The 17,831-nt window shown below is 52.3% G+C and overlaps 1 protein-coding gene across 4 annotated transcripts in view; it reads right to left on the bottom strand.

The window, feature by feature from the left end:
* The window catches only part of LOC106561157 (ras-specific guanine nucleotide-releasing factor 2), a 76,774-nt gene that overhangs the window by 24,211 nt on the left and 34,732 nt on the right, over positions 1-17,831 (bottom strand). For all 4 annotated transcript variants that reach the window (XM_045689044.1, XM_045689056.1, XM_045689052.1 and 1 more), the window contains exons 2-7: positions 3,285-3,391; positions 2,360-2,507; positions 971-1,314; positions 777-856; positions 489-682; positions 155-264 (exon numbers count right to left, since the gene is read on the bottom strand). In XM_045689044.1, coding sequence (XP_045545000.1) covers positions 155-264; positions 489-682; positions 777-856; positions 971-1,314; positions 2,360-2,507; positions 3,285-3,391 — 983 coding nt within the window. The remainder of the gene's footprint in view (positions 1-154; positions 265-488; positions 683-776; positions 857-970; positions 1,315-2,359; positions 2,508-3,284; positions 3,392-17,831) is intronic.

A 17,831-nucleotide genomic window follows, 5' to 3' on the forward strand; every position in this document is an offset into this window, starting at 1 on the left:
TACTACACAACCACTGTTAACTACATTATCTACTACACAACCACTGTTAACTACATTATCTACTACACAACCACTGTTAACTACATTATCTACTACACAACCACTGTTAACTACATGATCTACTACACAACCGCTACAGCTCCGTTATCCTCACTTTGACAGCTCCTCTAGTTTGGACTTGGCGAACTCCAGGCTCTTGCGCTCCACGTGCTCATGAGGCGTGTGTGCCAGCAGCTCATGGAGAGTGATGATGTAACGAGGGATCTAAAACACAACGGAGAAGCATCAGTCAGTCAGTCAGTCTGTCAGCCAGTCAGCCAGTCAGTCAGTCAGTCAGTCAGTCAGTCAGTCAGTCAGTCAGTCAGTCAGTCAGTCAGCCAGTCAGTCAGTCAGGTCTGGGCCTATACTAACATGTGGAAGAGGAGGGGGAAAGGGCGGAGGTTAATGAGGTCTGGACGCGCGTGTGTGTGACGTGTGCGACGTGCTACCTGGAACATGGGGTACGTGAGGAAGGTCTCCAGCATGCGTCCCTCACAGGCAGCGTTCGCCTCATACTGCTTCAGCAGCTTGTCCAAGTCCCTGTTCTGTTTACAGTTGGCCAGCACCTGCAGGCTGTACTGGTGGTTCCTCACAAACTCCTGGTAGATGTTCAGCATGGGCAGCAGGATGTCAAACAGGTCCGCTAGAGAGACAGACACATAAAACATTCCACACCAAGATAGTGGTAGAGGTTAGCTAGAGTGGATTTGACCCAGCATAGACGCCTCCTATCTCACCCAGCACCAGAGTAGGCCAGTTGGCTATCCGAGCCTTCAGGCCCTGATGAAAGATCTCATGGAGGAACATGATGGTCTCACTGGGGACACAAAGAAGAAAAAGATATTGCTATTAAATCTATTCAATCCGTTCGCAAGTGTCTAGGGGTAGGGGCTATGGGTTGTTTGTGGAGGGGGGCCAGACGGTGTGTTACCTGTTGAGGAAGATGCTGCTAACGTCATCGTGGCTGATGGGAGGTTTCTTGGAGCTGGCTGCCATACGTAGCGGCCTGAGGAAGAAGTTGACCAGGACAGAGAGCTGGCAGACGTACTCGGTCTCTGCCTCCACCATGTTGAACACGATGTGGTTCCTCTTCCTCATGTTCTCAGCGTGGGGGGAACAGATGTAGTCCTGGACGATGATCTTCCACTTCCTCCGACACAGCCAGCCTCGCATGAAACTCTGGACCTTTTTGATCTTTTTAATGTCTGGGTCCTCCTCCTCCTGGTTGGTCTGGTAAGGCAGCATCCTCTCCTTGGCCTTGTTCAACAGCACGATCTGGAAGCACACAGTCAACAGTCAACACACAACAGTCGACACACAACAGTCAACACAGAACAGTCAACAGTCACCACACAACAGTCAACAGTCAACACACAGTCAACACACAGTCAACACACAACAGTCAACACACAACAGTCAAAACACAGTCATCACACAACAGTCAACACACAACAGTCAACACACAACAGTCCACAGTCATCACGCAACAGTCAACACACAACAGTCAACAGACAACATTCAACACACAACAGACAACAGTCAACACACAACAGTCCACAGTCAACACACAACAGTCAACACACAACAGTCAACACACAACAGTCGACACACAACATTCAACACACAACATTCAACAGTCAATAGTCAACACACAACAGTCAACACACAACAGTCCACAGTCATCACGCAACAGTCAACACACAACAGTCAACAGACAACATTCAACACACAACAGTCAACAGTCAACACTACCAGTCAACACACAACAGTCAAAAGACAACAGTCATCACACAACTGTCCACAGTCAACACACAACAGTCCGCAGTCAACACACAACATTCAACAGTCAATAGTCAACACACAACAGTCAACACACAACATTCAACAGTCAATAGTCAACACACAACAGTCGACACACAACATTCAACAGTCGACACACAACAGTCGACACACAACAGTCGACACACAACAGTCGACACACAACAGTCAACACACAACATTCAACAGTCAACATTCAACAGTCAACAGTCAATAGTCAACACACAACAGTCAACATACAACAGTCAACAGTCAACAGTCAACACACAACAGTCAACAGTCAACACACAACAGTCAACAGTCAACACACAACAGTCAACACACATCAGACACTAGCAAGATCCCCTTGCCTAACAGAAACCTTTATTTGTGCGTGTGTGTGTGTGAGCATGCGTGTGGTGCATGTGGCCATGTGTGCATGTGAGTGAGCATGTGTGTGGTTGTGTGTGTGTGTGTGTGTGTGTACGTGACTGTGCGGGAGACCGTGTAAATGTGTGTGTACCTCTGCTTTCAGCCTCTCTATCTCTGTGTCCTGGTCCTCTAGCTGGGTGCGTAGCTGGTTGGCCGCCACCTTCTCTGTCTCCATGATCTGGACCAGGTGGATGTACTTCTGCATCAGGACCTCGCGCTCAATGATGATGTCAGAGTAACTACAGGTGGAATTGTAAGTGTGGAATGGTGAGTTTAAACCCAGTCGACATGGTGCACACTGCACAGTGAACGCCAAAGAAGCATTATGCTCAATGCATATTACCAACAAACATTTAAAAGTAAACACCATAGCATAAATGTATTCATCATCCCTCAGTGTACCTAGAAAGAGAGAGAGAGATAACGAGAGAGAGAGGGAGAGATAGAGAGGGAGAGATAACGAGAGAGAGAGGGAGAGATAGAGAGAGAACGTGGGAGGTGTAGAGAGAGCGAGACAGAGAAGTTACAGTAGTGGGGTGAAGAGAGAGAGAAAGTGCTGGATAGAGACAGAGAGAGGAGGGGGGAGAGAGAGTGAGGCGGAGTGTCGAGGTTAGGGCTGTGATGTAATTACTCTGGTGGGTACGGCACCAGAGTGTGACCTAAATGTGAACTGCTCCGAGCAGAGCTCTTACAAATGGAGCAGACGTGTGGAGAGGGGGTTGTGTGTGTGTGTGCGTGTGTGTGTGTGTGTGTGTGTGTGTGTGTGTGTGTGATGATCACTACACAGTCACTGTGTGTCTCAGAGCAGAACACGGCATACCGGCTGCCTAGGTGACAGTCAGCTGATGCATTTGCATGTGTGTCATGAGTATAACAAGCAAGCCAGACCGAAATCAGAGCCTAACTCCTATCCTTCCCTTAGCCCCTAGCTGCTACAGTAGCTGCAAGTTCTTAGCCCCCAGGCTCTTGTAAAGAGGCGTTGAGGTGCTGTCGTTGGATAGACTCCACCCTCTTACCTGGCCTGTTGGATAGACTCCACCCACTTTTTGCAGTCTGACTCCTCCTCCGTCCGCAGCTCCAGAGGCTTCTGACCGTCATGGCCAAACACCACCAGGAAGTAGTGCTGGAGGAAACAGGAAACAGAAATACTATTACCAGGAAGTAAACAGGAAATAGAATCAACATTTTAAGGTTGTACCAGAGAGGAAGAGGTGAAGTGAGAGGGTCCACTTCTGTCAAAATCTGTCCACGCGAGAAAACAAAACAATCACCACTTGGTCTGCTTATATTGGTCTGCTTAACCTTTTACTGCAGTAGGCTAAATCAGGGTCACACAGAATGTTCTGGAAAGCCACACACACACACGTAGATGTACACACATTCACAATACCAGAACTCACATTCCAGTATTAGAAGAATGATTCTGTTTTTGTCTGACTAGTGTTTATCCTTGTTCTTCCTCTGAAAGGAATCCGACAAACACGCAATTTCCTACATGTTAAGCGTTCCCACCACATGAACAATACTCTCATAATATGAAACGTGACATCATTGTTTAAAAACCTGAGAGAATATTTATTGGGCAAGGAAAGCAGGAAATGTCATCCCAAATGAGCCCTTCTGTTTGTGACTCAGTTCCTTGACCAAGAGAACAGAAGAGAGAACAAGAGAGAGGATAGGACAGGAGAGAGAACAGGAGAGAGGACAGGAGAGTGAACAGGAGAGATAACAGGAGAGAGGACAGGAGAGAGAACAGGAGAGAGGACAGGAGAGTGAACAGGAGAGAGGACAGGAGAGTGAACAGGAGAGATAACAGGAGAGAGGATAGGAGAGAGGACTGGAGAGAGGACAGGAGAGAGAACAGGAGAGAGGACTGGAGAGAGGACAGGAGAGAGAACAGGAGAGAGAACAGGAGAGAGGATAGGACAGGAGAGAGAACAGGAGAGAGGATAGGAGAGAGGACAGGAGAGAGAACAGGAGAGAGGATAGGAGAGAGGACTGGAGAGAGGACAGGAGAGAGAACAGGAGAGAGAACAGGAGAGAGGACAGGAGAGAGGACAGGAGAGAGGATAGGAGAGAGGACAGGAGAGAGAACAGGAGAGAGGATAGGAGAGAGGACTGGAGAGAGGACAGGAGAGAGGACAGGAGAGAGGACAGGAGAGAGGACAGGAGAGTGAACAGGAGAGAGGACAGGAGAGTGAACAGGAGAGATAACAGGAGAGAGGATAGGAGAGAGGACTGGAGAGAGGACAGGAGAGAGAACAGGAGAGAGGACTGGAGAGAGGACAGGAGAGAGAACAGGAGAGAGAACAGGAGAGAGGATAGGACAGGAGAGAGAACAGGAGAGAGGATAGGAGAGAGGACAGGAGAGAGAACAGGAGAGAGGACAGGAGAGAGAACAGGAGAGAGAACAGGAGAGAGGACAGGAGAGAGGACAGGAGAGAGGATAGGAGAGAGGACAGGAGAGAGAACAGGAGAGAGGATAGGAGAGAGGACTGGAGAGAGGACAGGAGAGAGAACAGGAGAGAGGACAGGAGAGAGGATAGGAGAGAGGACAGGAGAGAGGATAAGAGAGATGATAGGAGAGAGGATAGGAGAGAGGACAGGAGAGAGAACAGGAGAGAGAACAAGAGAGAGGACAGGAGAGAAGACAGGAGAGAGGACAGGAGAGAGGATAGGAGAGAGGATAGGAGAGAGGACAGGAGAGAGAACAGGAGAGAGGATAGGAGAGAGGACAGGAGAGAGAACAGGAGAGAGAACAGGAGAGAGGATAGGAGAGAGGACAGGAGACAGGACAGGAGAGAGGACAGGAGAGAGGACAGGAGAGAGGACAAGAGAGAGGACAGGAGAAAGAACAGGAGAGGGAACAGGAGAGAGAACAGGAGAGAGGACAGGAGAGAGGACAGGAGAGAGAACAGGAGAGAGGACAGGTAGATAACAGGAGAGAGGACAGGAGAGAGAACAGGAAAGAGGACAGGAGAGAGGACAGGAGAGTGAACAGGAGAGAGGACAGGAGAGGGGACAGGAGACATGACAGGAGAGAGGACAGGAGAGATAACAGGAGAGTGAACCGGAGAGTGAACAGGAGAGAGGACAGGAGAGAGGACAGGAGAGAGGACAGGAGAGATAACAGGAGAGTGAAAAGGAGAGAGGACAGGAGAGAGAACAGGAGAGAGAACAGGAGAGTGAACAGGAGAGAGGACAGGAGAGAGGACAGGAGAGATAACAGGAGAGTGAAAAGGAGAGAGGATAGGAGAGAGGACTGGAGAGAGGACAGGAGAGAGAACAAGAGAGAGGATAGGACAGGAGAGAGAACAGGAGAGAGGATAGGAGAGAGGATAGGACAGGAGAGAGGATAGGAGAGAGGACAGGAGAGAGGACAGGAGAGAGGACAGGAGAGAGGACAAGAGAGAGGACAGGAGAAAGAACAGGAGAGGGAACAGGAGAGTGAACAGGAGAGAGAATAGGAGAGAGGACTGGAGAGAGGACAGGAGAGAGGACAGGAGAGAGGACAGGAGAGAGGACAGGAGAGAGGACAAGAGAGAGGACAGGAGAAAGAACAGGAGAGGGAACAGGAGAGAGAACAGGAGAGAGGATAGGAGAGAGGACTGGAGAGAGGACAGGAGAGAGGACAGGAGAGAGGACAGGAGAGAGGACAGGAGAGAGGACAGGAGAGAGGACAAGAGAGAGGACAGGAGAAAGAACAGGAGAGGGAACAGGAGAGAGAACAGGAGAGAGGACAGGAGAGAGGACAGGAGAGAGGACAAGAGAGAGGACAGGACAGAGAACAGGACAGAGGACAGGAGAGAGGACAGGAGAGGGGACAGGAGACAGGACAGGAGAGAGGACAGGAGAGATAACAGGAGAGTGAACCGGAGAGTGAACAGGAGAGAGGACAGAAGAGAGGACAGGAGAGAGGACAGGAGAGATAACAGGAGAGTGAAAAGGAGAGAGGACAGGAGAGAGAACAGGAGAGAGAACAGGAGAGTGAACAGGAGAGAGGACAGGAGAGAGGACAGGAGAGATAACAGGAGAGTGAAAAGGAGAGAGGACAGGAGAGAGAACAGGAGAGTGAACAGGAGAGTGAACAGGAGAGAGGATAGGAGAGAGGACTGGAGAGAGGACAGGAGAGAGAACAGGAGAGAGGACAGGAGAGAGAACAGGAGAGAGAACAGGAGAGAGGATAGGAGAGAGGACTGGAGAGAGGACAGGAGAGAGAACAGGAGAGAGAACAGGAGAGAGGACAGGAGAGAGGACAGGAGAGAGAACAAGAGAGAGGATAGGACAGGAGAGAGAACAGGACAGAGAACAAGAGAGAGGATAGGACAGGAGAGAGAACAGGAGAGAGGATAGGAGAGAGGATAGGACAGGAGAGAGGATAGGAGAGAGGACAGGAGAGAGGACAGGAGAAAGGACAGGAGAGAGGACAAGAGAGAGGACAGGAGAAAGAACAGGAGAGGGAACAGGAGAGTGAACAGGAGAGAGAATAGGAGAGAGGACTGGAGAGAGGACAGGAGAGAGGACAGGAGAGAGGACAGGAGAGAGGACAGGAGAGAGGACAAGAGAGAGGACAGGAGAAAGAACAGGAGAGGGAACAGGAGAGAGAACAGGAGAGAGGATAGGAGAGAGGACTGGAGAGAGGACAGGAGAGAGGACAGGAGAGAGGACAGGAGAGAGGACAGGAGAGAGGACAGGAGAGAGGACAAGAGAGAGGACAGGAGAAAGAACAGGAGAGGGAACAGGAGAGAGAACAGGAGAGAGGACAGGAGAGAGGACAGGAGAGAGGACAAGAGAGAGGACAGGACAGAGAACAGGAAAGAGGACAGGAGAGAGGACAGGAGAGGGGACAGGAGACAGGACAGGAGAGAGGACAGGAGAGATAACAGGAGAGTGAACCGGAGAGTGAACAGGAGAGAGGACAGAAGAGAGGACAGGAGAGAGGACAGGAGAGATAACAGGAGAGTGAAAAGGAGAGAGGACAGGAGAGAGAACAGGAGAGAGAACAGGAGAGTGAACAGGAGAGAGGACAGGAGAGAGGACAGGAGAGATAACAGGAGAGTGAAAAGGAGAGAGGACAGGAGAGAGGACAGGAGAGAGGACAGGAGAGTGAACAGGAGAGAGGACAGGAGAGAGGACAGGAGAGATAACAGGAGAGTGAACAGGAGAGTGAACAGGAGAGAGGATAGGAGAGAGGACTGGAGAGAGGACAGGAGAGAGAACAGGAGAGAGGACAGGAGAGAGAACAGGAGAGAGAACAGGAGAGAGGATAGGAGAGAGGACTGGAGAGAGGACAGGAGAGAGAACAGGAGAGAGAACAGGAGAGAGGACAGGAGAGAGGACAGGAGAGAGAACAAGAGAGAGGATAGGACAGGAGAGAGAACAGGAGAGAGGATAGGAGAGAGGATAGGAGAGAGGACAGGAGAGAGGATAGGAGAGAGGATAGGAGAGAGGATAGGAGAGAGGACTGGAGAGAGGACAGGAGAGAGGACAGGAGAGAGGACTGGAGAGAGGACAGGAGAGAGAACAGGAGAGAGAACAAGAGAGAGGACAGGAGAGAAGACAGGAGAGAGGATAGGAGACAGGATAGGAGAGAGGACAGGAGAGAGAACAGGAGAGAGGATAGGAGAGAGGACAGGAGAGAGAACAGGAGAGAGGATAGGAGAGAGGATAGGAGAGAGGATAGGAGAGAGGACTGGAGAGAAGACAGGAGAGAGGACAGGAGAGAGGATAGGAGAGAGGACAGGAGAGAGAACAGGAGAGAGTACAAGAGAGAGGATAGGACAGGAGAGAGAACAGGAGAGAGGATAGGAGAGAGGATAGGACAGGAGAGAGAACAGGAGAGAGGACAGGAGAGAGGACTGGAGAAAGAACAGGAGAGAGAACAGGAGAGAGGACAAGAGAGAGGACAGGAGAGAGGACAGGAGAGAGGACAGGAGAGAGGACAGGAGAGAGGACAAGAGAGAGGACAGGAGAAAGAACAGGAGAGGGAACAGGAGAGTGAACAGGAGAGAGGATAGGAGAGAGGACTGGAGAGAGGACAGGAGAGAGGACAGGAGAGAGGACAAGAGAGAGGACAGGAGAAAGAACAGGAGAGGGAACAGGAGAGAGAACAGGAGAGAGGATAGGAGAGAGGACTGGAGAGAGGACAGGAGAGAGAACAGGAAAGAGGACAGGAGAGAGGACAGGAGAGTGAACAGGAGAGAGGACAGGAGAGGGGACAGGAGACAGGACAGGAGAGAGGACAGGAGAGATAACAGGAGAGTGAACCGGAGAGTGAACAGGAGAGAGGACAGGAGAGAGGACAGGAGAGAGGACAGGAGAGATAACAGGAGAGTGAAAAGGAGAGAGGACAGGAGAGAGAACAGGAGAGAGAACAGGAGAGTGAACAGGAGAGAGGACAGGATAGAGGACAGGAGAGATAACAGGAGAGTGAAAAGGAGAGAGGACAGGAGAGAGAACAGGAGAGTGAACAGGAGAGTGAACAGGAGAGAGGACAGGAGAGAGGACAGGAGAGAGGACAGGAGAGAGGACAGGAGAGATAACAGGAGAGTGAAAAGGAGAGAGGACAGGAGAGAGAACAGGAGAGTGAACAAGAGAGTGAACAGGAGAGAGGACAGGAGAGAGGACAGGAGAGAGGACAGGAGAGAGGACAGGAGAGTGAACTGGAGAGAGGACAGAAGAGTGGACAGGAGAGATAACAGGAGAGTGAACAGGAGAGAGGACAGGAGAGATAACAGGAGAGTGAACAGGAGAGAGGACAGGAGAGAGGACAGTAGAGAGGACAGGAGAGAGGACAGGAGAGAGGACAGGAGAGTGAACAGGAGAGAGGACAGGAGAGAGGACAGGAGAGATAACGGGAGAGTGAACGGGAGAGAGGATGGGAGAGAGGACGGGAGAGAGGACGGGAGAGATAACGGGAGAGTGAACAGGAGAGAGGACAGGAGAGAGAACAGGAGAGTGGACAGGAGAGAGGACAGGAGAGATAACAGGAGAGATGACAGGGGAGAGGACAGGAGAGATGACAGGAGAGAGGACAGGAGAGAGGACAGGAGAGTGAACTGGAGAGAGGACAGAAGAGTGAACTGGAGAGAGGACAGAAGAGTGGACAGGAGAGAGGACAGGAGAGATAACAGGAGAGTGAACAGGAGAGAGGACAGGAGAGAGGACAGGAGAGAGGACAGGAAAGAGGACAGGAGAGAGGACATGAGAGTGAACAGGAGAGAGGACAGGAGAGAGGACAGGAGAGAGGACAGGAGAGATAACAGGAGAGTGAACAGGAGAGAGGACATGAGAGAGGACAGGAGAGAGGACAGGAAAGAGGACAGGAGAGTGAACAGGAGAGAGGACAGGAGAGAGGACAGGAGAGATAACAGGAGAGTGAACGGGAGAGAGGACGGGAGAGAGGACGGGAGAGTGAACAGGAGAGAGGACAGGAGAGAGGACAGGAGAGATGACAGGAGAGAGGACAGGAGAGAGGACAGGAGAGTGAACTGGAGAGAGGACAGAAGAGTGGACAGGAGAGATAACAGGAGAGTGAACAGGAGAGAGGACAGGAGAGATAACAGGAGAGTGAACAGGAGAGAGGACAGGAGAGAGGACAGGAAAGAGGACAGGAGAGAGGACAGGAGAGTGAACAGGAGAGAGGACAGGAGAGAGAGGACAGGAGAGATAACGGGAGAGTGAACGTGAGAGAGGACGGGAGAGAGGACGGGAGAGAGGACGGGAGAGATAACGGGAGAGTGAACAGGAGAGAGGACAGGAGAGAGGACAGGAGAGAGGACAGGAGAGATAACAGGAGAGTGAACAGGAGAGAGGACAGGAGAGAGGACAGGAGAGATAACAGGAGCGTGAACAGGAGAGAGGACAGGAGAGATAACAGGAGAGTGGACAGGAGAGTGGACAGGAGAGAGGACAGGAGAGAGGACAGGAGAGAGGACAGGAGAGAGAACAGGAGAGAGGACAGGAGAGAGGACAGGAGAGTGAACAGGAGAGAGGACAGGAGAGAGGACAGGAGAGAGGACAGGAGAGATAACAGGAGAGTGAACAGGAGAGAGGACAGGAGAGAGGACATGAGAGATAACAGGAGAGTGAACTGGAGAGATGACAGGAGAGAGGACAGGAGAGAGGACAGGAGAGAGGACAGGAGAGAGAACAGGAGAGTGAACAGGAGAGAGGACAGGAGAGAGAACAGGAGAGAGAACAGGAGAGAGGACAGGAGAGAGGACAGGAGAGAGGACAGGAGAGATAACAGGAGAGTGAACAGGAGAGAGGACAGGAGAGCGAACAAGAGAGAGGACCGGAGTAAGGACAGGAGTGAGGACAGGAGAGTGAACTGGAGAGATAACAGGAGAGAGGACAGGAGAGAGGACAGGAGAGAGAACAGCAGAGAGAACAGGAGAGAGGATAGGAGAGAGGACAGGAGAGAGGACATGAGAGATAACAGGAGAGTGAACAGGAGAGAGGACAGGCGAGAGGACAGGCGAGAGGACAGGAGAGAGGACAGGAGAGAGGACAGGAGAGAGAACAGGAGAGTGAACAAGAGAGAGGACAGGAGAGAGAACAAGAGAGAGGACCGGAGTAAGAACAGGAGTGAGGACAGGAGAGTGAACTGGAGAGATAACAGGAGAGAGGAAAGGAGAGAGGACAGGAGAGAGGACAGGAGAGAGGACAGGAGAGAGAGAACAGGAGAGTAAACAGGAGAGAGGACAGGAGAGAGGACAGGAGAGATAACAGGAGAGTGAACAGGAGAGAGGACAGGAGAGAGAACAGGAGAGAGGACAGGAGAGAGAACAGGAGAGTGGACAGGAGAGAGGACAGGAGAGAGAACAGGAGAGTGGACAGGAGGGTGGACAGGAGAGAGGACAGGAGAGATAACAGGAGAGAGGACAGGGGAGAGGACAGGAGAGGACAGGAGAGTGAACAGGAGAGAGGACAGGAGAGAGGACAGGAGAGATGACAGGAGAGTGAACAGGAGAGAGAACAGGAGAGAGGATAGGAGAGAGGACTGGAGAGAGGACAGGAGAGAGAACAGGAAAGAGGACAGGAGAGAGGACAGGAGAGTGAACAGGAGAGAGGACAGGAGAGGGGACAGGAGACAGGACAGGAGAGAGGACAGGAGAGATAACAGGAGAGTGAACCGGAGAGTGAACAGGAGAGAGGACAGGAGAGAGGACAGGAGAGAGGACAGGAGAGATAACAGGAGAGTGAAAAGGAGAGAGGACAGGAGAGAGAACAGGAGAGAGAACAGGAGAGTGAACAGGAGAGAGGACAGGAGAGAGGACAGGAGAGATAACAGGAGAGTGAAAAGGAGAGAGGACAGGAGAGAGAACAGGAGAGTGAACAGGAGAGTGAACAGGAGAGAGGACAGGAGAGAGGACAGGAGAGAGGACAGGAGAGAGGACAGGAGAGATAACAGGAGAGTGAAAAGGAGAGAGGACAGGAGAGAGAACAGGAGAGTGAACAAGAGAGTGAACAGGAGAGAGGACAGGAGAGAGGACAGGAGAGAGGACAGGAGAGAGGACAGGAGAGTGAACTGGAGAGAGGACAGAAGAGTGGACAGGAGAGATAACAGGAGAGTGAACAGGAGAGAGGACAGGAGAGATAACAGGAGAGTGAACAGGAGAGAGGACAGGAGAGAGGACAGGAGAGAGGACAGGAGAGAGGACAGGAGAGAGGACAGGAGAGTGAACAGGAGAGAGGACAGGAGAGAGGACAGGAGAGATAACAGGAGAGTGAACGGGAGAGAGGATGGGAGAGAGGACGGGAGAGAGGACGGGAGAGATAACAGGAGAGTGAACAGGAGAGAGGACAGGAGAGAGAACAGGAGAGTGGACAGGAGAGAGGACAGGAGAGATAACAGGAGAGATGACAGGGGAGAGGACAGGAGAGATGACAGGAGAGAGGACAGGAGAGAGGACAGGAGAGTGAACTGGAGAGAGGACAGAAGAGTGAACTGGAGAGAGGACAGAAGAGTGGACAGGAGAGAGGACAGGAGAGATAACAGGAGAGTGAACAGGAGAGAGGACAGGAGAGAGGACAGGAGAGAGGACAGGAAAGAGGACAGGAGAGAGGACATGAGAGTGAACAGGAGAGAGGACAGGAGAGAGGACAGGAGAGAGGACAGGAGAGATAACAGGAGAGTGAACAGGAGAGAGGACAGGAGAGAGGACAGGAGAGAGGACAGGAAAGAGGACAGGAGAGTGAACAGGAGAGAGGACAGGAGAGAGGACAGGAGAGATAACAGGAGAGTGAACGGGAGAGAGGACGGGAGAGAGGACGGGAGAGTGAACAGGAGAGAGGACAGGAGAGAGGACAGGAGAGATGACAGGAGAGAGGACAGGAGAGAGGACAGGAGAGTGAACTGGAGAGAGGACAGAAGAGTGGACAGGAGAGATAACAGGAGAGTGAACAGGAGAGAGGACAGGAGAGATAACAGGAGAGTGAACAGGAGAGAGGACAGGAGAGAGGACAGGAGAGAGGACAGGAAAGAGGACAGGAGAGAGGACAGGAGAGTGAACAGGAGAGAGGACAGGAGAGAGAGGACAGGAGAGATAACGGGAGAGTGAACGTGAGAGAGGACGGGAGAGAGGACGGGAGAGAGGACGGGAGAGATAACGGGAGAGTGAACAGGAGAGAGGACAGGAGAGAGGACAGGAGAGAGGACAGGAGAGATAACAGGAGAGTGAACAGGAGAGAGGACAGGAGAGAGGACAGGAGAGATAACAGGAGCGTGAACAGGAGAGAGGACGGGAGAGATAACGGGAGAGTGAACAGGAGAGAGGACAGGAGAGAGAACAGGAGAGTGGACAGGAGAGAGGACAGGAGAGATAACAGGAGAGATGACAGGGAGAGGACAGGAGAGATGACAGGAGAGAGGACAGGAGAGAGGACAGGAGAGTGAACTGGAGAGAGGACAGAAGAGTGAACTGGAGAGAGGACAGAAGAGTGGACAGGAGAGAGGACAGGAGAGATAACAGGAGAGTGAACAGGAGAGAGGACAGGAGAGAGGACAGGAGAGAGGACAGGAAAGAGGACAGGAGAGAGGACATGAGAGTGAACAGGAGAGAGGACAGGAGAGAGGACAGGAGAGAGGACAGGAGAGATAACAGGAGAGTGAACAGGAGAGAGGACATGAGAGAGGACAGGAGAGAGGACAGGAAAGAGGACAGGAGAGTGAACAGGAGAGAGGACAGGAGAGAGGACAGGAGAGATAACAGGAGAGTGAACGGGAGAGAGGACGGGAGAGAGGACGGGAGAGTGAACAGGAGAGAGGACAGGAGAGAGGACAGGAGAGATGACAGGAGAGAGGACAGGAGAGAGGACAGGAGAGTGAACTGGAGAGAGGACAGAAGAGTGGACAGGAGAGATAACAGGAGAGTGAACAGGAGAGAGGACAGGAGAGATAACAGGAGAGTGAACAGGAGAGAGGACAGGAGAGAGGACAGGAGAGAGGACAGGAAAGAGGACAGGAGAGAGGACAGGAGAGTGAACAGGAGAGAGGACAGGAGAGAGAGGACAGGAGAGATAACGGGAGAGTGAACGGGAGAGAGGACGGGAGAGAGGACGGGAGAGAGGATGGGAGAGATAACGGGAGAGTGAACAGGAGAGAGGACAGGAGAGAGGACAGGAGAGAGGACAGGAGAGATAACAGGAGAGTGAACAGGAGAGAGGACAGGAGAGAGGACAGGAGAGATAACAGGAGCGTGAACAGGAGAGAGGACAGGAGAGATAACAGGAGAGTGGACAGGAGAGTGGACAGGAGAGAGGACAGGAGAGAGGACAGGAGAGAGGACAGGAGAGAGAACAGGAGAGAGGACAGGAGAGAGGACAGGAGAGTGAACAGGAGAGAGGACAGGAGAGAGGACAGGAGAGAGGACAGGAGAGATAACAGGAGAGTGAACAGGAGAGAGGACAGGAGAGAGGACATGAGAGATAACAGGAGAGTGAACTGGAGAGATGACAGGAGAGAGGACAGGAGAGAGGACAGGAGAGAGGACAGGAGAGAGAACAGGAGAGTGAACAGGAGAGAGGACAGGAGAGAGAACAGGAGAGAGAACAGGAGAGAGGACAGGAGAGAGGACAGGAGAGAGGACAGGAGAGATAACAGGAGAGTGAACAGGAGAGAGGACAGGAGAGCGAACAAGAGAGAGGACCGGAGTAAGGACAGGAGTGAGGACAGGAGAGTGAACTGGAGAGATAACAGGAGAGAGGACAGGAGAGAGGACAGGAGAGAGAACAGCAGAGAGAACAGGAGAGAGGATAGGAGAGAGGACAGGAGAGAGGACATGAGAGATAACAGGAGAGTGAACAGGAGAGAGGACAGGCGAGAGGACAGGCGAGAGGACAGGAGAGAGGACAGGAGAGAGGACAGGAGAGAGAACAGGAGAGTGAACAAGAGAGAGGACAGGAGAGAGAACAAGAGAGAGGACCGGAGTAAGAACAGGAGTGAGGACAGGAGAGTGAACTGGAGAGATAACAGGAGAGAGGAAAGGAGAGAGGACAGGAGAGAGGACAGGAGAGAGGACAGGAGAGAGAGAACAGGAGAGTAAACAGGAGAGAGGACAGGAGAGAGGACAGGAGAGATAACAGGAGAGTGAACAGGAGAGAGGACAGGAGAGAGAACAGGAGAGAGGACAGGAGAGAGAACAGGAGAGTGGACAGGAGAGAGGACAGGAGAGAGAACAGGAGAGTGGACAGGAGGGTGGACAGGAGAGAGGACAGGAGAGATAACAGGAGAGAGGACAGGGGAGAGGACAGGAGAGGACAGGAGAGTGAACAGGAGAGAGGACAGGAGAGAGGACAGGAGAGATGACAGGAGAGTGAACAGGAGAGAGAACAGGAGAGAGGATAGGAGAGAGGACTGGAGAGAGGACAGGAGAGAGAACAGGAAAGAGGACAGGAGAGAGGACAGGAGAGTGAACAGGAGAGAGGACAGGAGAGGGGACAGGAGACAGGACAGGAGAGAGGACAGGAGAGATAACAGGAGAGTGAACCGGAGAGTGAACAGGAGAGAGGACAGGAGAGAGGACAGGAGAGAGGACAGGAGAGATAACAGGAGAGTGAAAAGGAGAGAGGACAGGAGAGAGAACAGGAGAGAGAACAGGAGAGTGAACAGGAGAGAGGACAGGATAGAGGACAGGAGAGATAACAGGAGAGTGAAAAGGAGAGAGGACAGGAGAGAGAACAGGAGAGTGAACAGGAGAGTGAACAGGAGAGAGGACAGGAGAGAGGACAGGAGAGAGGACAGGAGAGAGGACAGGAGAGATAACAGGAGAGTGAAAAGGAGAGAGGACAGGAGAGAGAACAGGAGAGTGAACAAGAGAGTGAACAGGAGAGAGGACAGGAGAGAGGACAGGAGGGAGGACAGGAGAGAGGACAGGAGAGTGAACTGGAGAGAGGACAGAAGAGTGGACAGGAGAGATAACAGGAGAGTGAACAGGAGAGAGGACAGGAGAGATAACAGGAGAGTGAACAGGAGAGAGGACAGGAGAGAGGACAGGAGAGAGGACAGGAGAGAGGACAGGAGAGAGGACAGGAGAGTGAACAGGAGAGAGGACAGGAGAGAGGACAGGAGAGATAACGGAGAGTGAACGGGAGAGAGGACGGGAGAGAGGACGGGAGAGAGGACCGGAGAGATAACGGGAGAGTGAACAGGAGAGAGGACAGGAGAGAGAACAGGAGAGTGGACAGGAGAGAGGACAGGAGAGATAACAGGAGAGATGACAGGGGAGAGGACAGGAGAGATGACAGGAGAGAGGACAGGAGAGAGGACAGGAGAGTGAACTGGAGAGAGGACAGAAGAGTGAACTGGAGAGAGGACAGAAGAGTGGACAGGAGAGAGGACAGGAGAGATAACAGGAGAGTGAACAGGAGAGAGGACAGGAGAGAGGACAGGAGAGAGGACAGGAAAGAGGACAGGAGAGAGGACATGAGAGTGAACAGGAGAGAGGACAGGAGAGAGGACAGGAGAGAGGACAGGAGAGATAACAGGAGAGTGAACAGGAGAGAGGACAGGAGAGAGGACAGGAGAGAGGACAGGAAAGAGGACAGGAGAGTGAACAGGAGAGAGGACAGGAGAGAGGACAGGAGAGATAACAGGAGAGTGAACAGGAGAGAGGACAGGAGAGAGGACAGGAGAGTGAACAGGAGAGAGGACAGGAGAGAGGACAGGAGAGATGACAGGAGAGAGGACAGGAGAGAGGACAGGAGAGTGAACTGGAGAGAGGACAGAAGAGTGGACAGGAGAGATAACAGGAGAGTGAACAGGAGAGAGGACAGGAGAGATAACAGGAGAGTGAACAGGAGAGAGGACAGGAGAGAGGACAGGAGAGAGGACAGGAAAGAGGACAGGAGAGAGGACAGGAGAGTGAACAGGAGAGAGGACAGGAGAGAGAGGACAGGAGAGATAACGGGAGAGTGAACGTGAGAGAGGACGGGAGAGAGGACGGGAGAGAGGACAGGAGAGATAACGGGAGAGTGAACAGGAGAGAGGACAGGAGAGAGGACAGGAGAGAGGACAGGAGAGATAACAGGAGAGTGAACAGGAGAGAGGACAGGAGAGAGGACAGGAGAGATAACAGGAGCGTGAACAGGAGAGAGGACAGGAGAGATAACAGGAGAGTGGACAGGAGAGTGGACAGGAGAGAGGACAGGAGAGAGGACAGGAGAGAGGACAGGAGAGAGAACAGGAGAGAGGACAGGAGAGAGGACAGGAGAGTGAACAGGAGAGAGGACAGGAGAGAGGACAGGAGAGAGGACAGGAGAGATAACAGGAGAGTGAACAGGAGAGAGGACAGGAGAGAGGACATGAGAGATAACAGGAGAGTGAACTGGAGAGATGACAGGAGAGAGGACAGGAGAGAGGACAGGAGAGAGGACAGGAGAGAGAACAGGAGAGTGAACAGGAGAGAGGACAGGAGAGAGAACAGGAGAGAGAACAGGAGAGAGGACAGGAGAGAGGACAGGAGAGAGGACAGGAGAGATAACAGGAGAGTGAACAGGAGAGAGGACAGGAGAGCGAACAAGAGAGAGGACCGGAGTAAGGACAGGAGTGAGGACAGGAGAGTGAACTGGAGAGATAACAGGAGAGAGGACAGGAGAGAGGACAGGAGAGAGAACAGCAGAGAGAACAGGAGAGAGGATAGGAGAGAGGACAGGAGAGAGGACAGGAGAGATAACAGGAGAGTGAACAGGAGAGAGGACAGGCGAGAGGACAGGCGAGAGGACAGGAGAGAGGACAGGAGAGAGGACAGGAGAGAGAACAGGAGAGTGAACAAGAGAGAGGACAGGAGAGAGAACAAGAGAGAGGACCGGAGTAAGAACAGGAGTGAGGACAGGAGAGTGAACTGGAGAGATAACAGGAGAGAGGAAAGGAGAGAGGACAGGAGAGAGGACAGGAGAGAGGACAGGAGAGAGAGAACAGGAGAGTAAACAGGAGAGAGGACAGGAGAGAGGACAGGAGAGATAACAGGAGAGTGAACAGGAGAGAGGACAGGAGAGAGAACAGGAGAGAGGACAGGAGAGAGAACAGGAGAGTGAACAGGAGAGAGGACAGGAGAGAGAAC

This window comes from Salmo salar, chromosome ssa01 (assembly GCF_905237065.1).
Source record: "Salmo salar chromosome ssa01, Ssal_v3.1, whole genome shotgun sequence".
NCBI lineage: Eukaryota > Metazoa > Chordata > Actinopteri > Salmoniformes > Salmonidae > Salmo > Salmo salar.